The sequence below is a fragment of the Sphaeroforma arctica genome, assembly GCF_001186125.1.
Source record: "Sphaeroforma arctica JP610 unplaced genomic scaffold supercont1.612, whole genome shotgun sequence".
NCBI classification, from domain to species: domain Eukaryota; class Ichthyosporea; order Ichthyophonida; genus Sphaeroforma; species Sphaeroforma arctica.
The window spans coordinates 1-6,184 of NW_014039946.1; the positions used below are offsets into that span (position 1 = coordinate 1).

The 6,184-nt window shown below is 39.3% G+C and overlaps 1 protein-coding gene across 1 annotated transcript in view; it reads left to right on the forward strand.

The window, feature by feature from the left end:
- Window positions 1–153: 153 nt before the first annotated feature.
- SARC_07602 (hypothetical protein) overlaps window positions 154–6,184 on the forward strand; it is a gene marked incomplete at its 5' end in the record, with an annotated part of 9,224 nt that continues 3,193 nt past the window's right edge. The window contains 7 exons of the mRNA XM_014298449.1: window positions 154–274; window positions 529–750; window positions 1,611–1,797; window positions 2,816–3,029; window positions 3,641–3,752; window positions 5,049–5,166; window positions 5,857–5,954. Of these exons, the coding sequence (XP_014153924.1) occupies window positions 154–274; window positions 529–750; window positions 1,611–1,797; window positions 2,816–3,029; window positions 3,641–3,752; window positions 5,049–5,166; window positions 5,857–5,954 (1,072 nt within the window). The remainder of the gene's footprint in view (window positions 275–528; window positions 751–1,610; window positions 1,798–2,815; window positions 3,030–3,640; window positions 3,753–5,048; window positions 5,167–5,856; window positions 5,955–6,184) is intronic.

A 6,184-nucleotide genomic window follows, 5' to 3' on the forward strand; every position in this document is an offset into this window, starting at 1 on the left:
GTAAATTATGCGTATATATATGTGTATATGTATGTGTAAATATAAAAATATATCTACATAAGTGTGTGTGTGTATGTATATATATTTCTAGTAAACCCCCTAGACCAACAGACACTCATACGTAACTATATACCATCATCTCCCCTGTGTGTGTAGTGCTGATGATACGTTGCTGTCGCTTGAGCCGTTCTACGCACCTGAGGCAAAGACCCGCGCAGAGTACAAAGGACGCGATGTGGTATTAATAGGCACGGATGTGGGGGGGGATAGCCAGGTAGGTAAAATGGTTGCTATGCATGTATGGTCTGTTACTGTGGATGTACGGGATAGTACTATGAATGTATGGTGTATTGTTATGGATACAAGGTTTATTTCTTTGCATGTATGGTATAACACTGTGAAAATTTATTTCTTTGAATATATGGTATATTCCCGTTAACATTTGGTTTATTCCTGCGAACATACGTACCACACCTACCATCCACACCACACTCACCTTCCACCCCACACCACACTCACCCCCGCCAGACTGACAGCGGGTACCCTCGAACTGTCATGGAGTGGAGACGAGGCACTCCCTTAACTGAAGCCCAGGTGACGTACACGGGTGAGAAGGCGGATGTGGCGGTGAGTGGGGCTGTGAGTGATCAGCGCAGTCGAGGCGGCCGAGTGTATGAATGGAGACACCGCTCTATGACATTCTACACGTCCAAGCAATCCATTAGGACGCTCACGCCGTCTATGGAGAACGTATGTGTTGGCATAAGTAGAGATACTATATATATATATGTATGTATGTATGTATGTATGTATGTGTATGTGTATATATATATAAATGTGTGTGTGTGTGTGTGTGTTAACGTATATGAATATGCGTATACATATATATGCACGTTACTATATACGAGTGAGAATACATATGAGTGTATGCTGTCTCAGGTGAATTAATTGGTGAATACACCAACGTACGTACACCAGACTATGCACGCATGGATGCACCGCCTATGGAGTGTATATATATATGTGTATATAGTCATATATATAATGTATGTATAGTCATATATATAATATATGCATAGTCATATGTATATATATATATATATATTATATTATATTATATATATAAGTGTGGATTCATATGTTTGAATATATATATATATGTGTGTGTGTGTGTGCGTCTGTGTGTGTGTGTGTGTGTGTGGATATTATGTATGCATAATTATATATAAATATATATATATATATAATGAGTGTATGCTATTCCAGCTGAATTGATTTTTGTATACACCAAATTTCCTATACATATGTATAACTATGAGTATGTAACTATAACTATGCTCATCGTGTATATATACGTATAGTTTTATAACACGATTCCTTCTTGTCCCAACGGATATGATTAGTACGACACACTTACATACCCTGAAAACCCCCACGAACCCTAGACACCTAAAGTCCTCATCGATATGAGCGAAGAGAGTCGCCGGGGCATCGGCCTATACCATTTTACACCTGTGTGAAAATAGTTTTTGTTTTTCTATGTATTTGTATATACTCTTACACATGTATACTTACGTCTATGTCTTCTGATCTGCTCATATATCGTCCAGGGTGCATATACACTCACTTCGGCTGGAGATGGGAACGGGCTGGATGGTTGGCGGGATGTTGACATTCCGGAGGACGCCCACTGTTCCTTATTTGGGTCACAGCTAATAATAGAACACCGCTCAGAGTACCTGGGACACCCAGCGGGATCCCTTTTGGCGGTCGATCTGGATAACTTTCTAGACAAAGGTAGTGTACTTGTACTAAAAGTGCCCAGAGACGCTCTCTTGATAAAGATTTTATCTATTTCTATATATGGATACCTACATATAAAGATATGTATTCTATCTGTTTCTGTATATGGAATCCTACAAATAATGTTATATATTTTATTTGTTTTTGTATATGGAAACCTACATATAAAAATTTATATTCTATTTATCTCTATATATTTTATGTATTGTATCGGTTTCTATATATATATAGATATTTCCCATATGGATGCTTCGCACATTTTTTCTTAGTGTATTTGTACATATATGAATACAGGGTTTTTATATTTTACATATATAGTCACAGGATTTTTATCTTGTACGTATATACATACTGGGTTTTTATATACACGCATCGCTGGTTGGGTCCTTACCCTCCATGCCTTAGACCGCCTTCACTCTTTGTCCATATTTGGAAGCGGGGTGGCGTGACTACGGTGGTATGTCTCTCTATACAACAGTGGGCTGTCAAAAACAAGTGTCACTCCAGTAGCTGTCAATATGTACTCACTAGAATGCCTGGGGTGCGGGGCCCTAGAGCTCTAAACCCTACACCCTACACTGTAGGTGTTAGTATACGTGGGCTGCTCTGAGTATCTTTGGTCGATCAAGGTGCCCTCACACCTCACATTTGGGTCATTAGTCCCCGTCTTGCCCTAGAACCCTAAACCCTACGCACATTCAGGTCCTTAGTCTCCGTCGCGCGGTGTCATGTGCATGTGACCACTGTGTATCTAAGAGATCGATAGCGCTTATGTGTCATCATATAGCAAGCTCCCCTCCCTTATTATCTCACCATCCTATTCCGTCTACCTTATTTCCTCACACCTCCCTTATTATCTCACCATCCTATTCCGTCTACCTTATTTTCTCACACCTCCCTTATTTCCTCACCATCCTATTCCGTCTACATTATTTTCTCACCATCCTATTCCATCTACCTTATTTTCTCACCATCCTATTCCGTCTACCGTATTTCCTCGCCCCTTCTCCAGGCGCTGAGGACTGTGCCGCTGAGGGTTTGGTGACTACACTGTTCACGCCCACAGACCACCGGTCGCTAGAGGGAAAGAGAGGCACCAAGAACTACCTACTTGTCACTATGCTGGAAGACGTCAAGACTAAACTCGCCTTCTGGCAATGGGACCAAGGCAAGTGGTTGTCCGTTGGAGAGGAGAGCCAGGCCCAGATTGCGTCGTCCTCGTGCAGGTGTGGTTAACATATAAGTATCTGAACAGTAGTGTATGTGTATGTATGTATGTGTGTGTGTGTGTATGTATGTTATGCATATGTCTATATATATATATATAATTATAAAATTTGTACATATAAAATGTATATATTTATATATATATATATGTGTGTGTGTGTGTGTGTGTGTATGTATGTATATGTATGTATATGTATGTATGTATGTATGTATTGATATGTATGTAATATATACATATACCAAAAAAATACAGAGAGTGTAGACGGTGCAGCAAAGGGTGCACTTGAGCTACAATACACCTTTGTATACATATTTTAAATACTAATATACCGAGGATGGGTTTTTAGGGTTTAGGTTAAAATTACAATACACACCTTCGTACAATATATGCATATGCATATATATATATTGTGTGTGTGTGTACAAGTATATTCGTATATGTAAGTGTGAGTTAGTGTGTATGTATATACGCATGTATGTATGTATGTATATACATACATACGTATGATTTTAATATAAACACTCGTATGTATATACCGTATGTATATAAATCACCACTTATTATTTAACTCCAACCAGACTGACTTCATACCCAATTCACCGCTCTCAGGCCCGTAGACTCAGATACTGTGGACACCTTCTGGTTCACTACCAGCAGCTTCACCGCTCCGTCCACGCTATATCAGGCAGACATTGCCGAATATGGTACCGATTGCACTAAGGTAGATAGGAGGACATATTGTGTGTGGAGGTACAAGTCATAGATATAGACTCGAGCATGTAGAGAGTGTATGTTTATTATATTTATACATTCTAGTCACATGCAGAAGTGTATGTTTATATCTGAACACTTTAGACACCTGCATAGCACCAACGTACAAAGCATGTATGTTTATATAGGTACACTACAGTCTCATGTAGAGGTATATGTTTATATCTGTACACTTGATACGCATGCATAGCACCAACGTACAAAGCGTGTATGTTGATATAGGTACACTACAGTCTCATGTAGAGGTGTATGTATATTATATTTATGCGTTTTAGTCACATGCCGAGGTGTATGTTTATATCTGTACACTTGAGACGCATGCATATGTGTTCTGTTTATATATATATACTCTATAGGGATTGTGTGGCATGGCATTGACTGCGCAAAGGTAGGAGTTGCCTATGCTGCGTGGGATCAGATAGATGTAGGTACTATATATACATGTTTAGATAGATGTAGGTACTATATGTTCATGATATAGATAGATGTAGACACTATATATATATATATATATGTATAGTTCAGCTTCTGTACTGATACGTGATTCTCTGAAGAAGGTGAGTACATCGGATAACTACAACTGCTGATTGTTTGTTACATGTGTTAGTCTTAGAGGAGATGTTACATGTGTTAGTCTTAGAGGAGAAAGATATAGCGTGATGGTACTGCCCGGTGGTCGCCTTCACAGGCATACGCGTATAGATATGTGTACATATGTGTACAACCCCTAAAACCCTATAGATATGTGTTCATATAGGCAGGAGCGTATGGATGTGTGAATATGTATATGTATACTCCACTGTGACTGTGTACTTATTTGCATAGACTGTGTAATATTAGGTTATGCAAGCTCCTATGTGTATAGGAGCACGCGGATGTCACGATAAAAGATGATAGTTATATTCACATACACAAATATGTATAGATAAATTATATATATTCATAAATTGTGTGTATGTGTGTGTGTCGTTGTGTACATACATACATATATGTCACGAACACATACAATGTCAATGCAGGTCTGAAGGCTGGCTATTTGCAGGTTCACCTTCACACGGGTAGGGGTTGTGCCTCTACCCGCAGCTGCATATGGAAGCGCATCTCATTTTACTGTAACACACAGTAGTACAGATACATCTACCTACCAACGTGCACCTTAACATGCACTGTAAAATCCTCCCCCCACTCACTGTCTCCCTCAACCCTAACCATAATACCCTAAAACCCTAAACCCTATCCATCCCAGCCCGAGAACATGGAGTTCATGAAACAACTGCCACAGATGTTCAACGCCGACGGTCTGAGTGTGCAGCAGATGTTCGCCACGAGCGCTGATGGAACGAAAGTACCGTACTTTGTGGTTGGTATGTGTATGTGTTGGGTCTATTTGTTCTGGTAGGTTAAGGCTCAAGGTTTTAGGGTTTGCTTATGTTGTTTATCTGTTTTGTGGGCTTATGGTGCAGATTGGTCTGGGCTTGCTTGGTGTATACGAACGCTAGTCAGGCATGTATTACACGGTCATAGGTGTACATGCACACACATACACTCGAGTGCGTTCTGAATCCGTATTCACACGCTATGTGTGCACATACTTTATAGTCAACAACCGAGAAAGGGTGTATACAATATCCATGCTCACACACATGCACGTACACGTACACATATACATACAGGCCCACTATATTCTCAGAAGTACAAAGCTCATTCTCTATCTACTCGAGTTCCGCGTCATATATACTCTACTCAGGCCAAGAAAGTCGAGCAATACATATACTCACTCAATACATACTAGTGTGTGTGTGTGTGTGTCTGTATATATGTATGTATGAATATATGTATATATATATATGTGTGTGTGTGTGTGTACTATTCATGGATGCACTCGCACTGCCCATTGGCCATACAAGACACACACTATATATCAAAGCATATACAACCCTTCACAATCCACGCCCATGAATACGCACTCTCTGTTTATCTATGTATGTCTACGTCTTGGCACACTATCATCTCGTGTTTAGTTTATGTACGTACCTACACTCATTCTCATTCAGGCAAAGAAGGCATGCCGCGGGATGGTAGTACACCCACCATTCTGTACGGCTATGGGGGCTTTGAGGTGTCGCTCACACCCAGCTATGCGAGTATCATGGTAGGTCCCTTGCTGCTTGACCTATCATTCTTGTGCACTGTAGAGATTCAGATATATTATTAATATTGTATATCTATATATATATATATATATATATATTGTATGTATGTATGTGTGTGTGTGTGTGTTATATATATATATATATATATATATATATATAGTTAGTATATAGTTGTGTGTGTGTGTAGTGTAGTATATATATATGTATATTAGTATTAATATATATATAT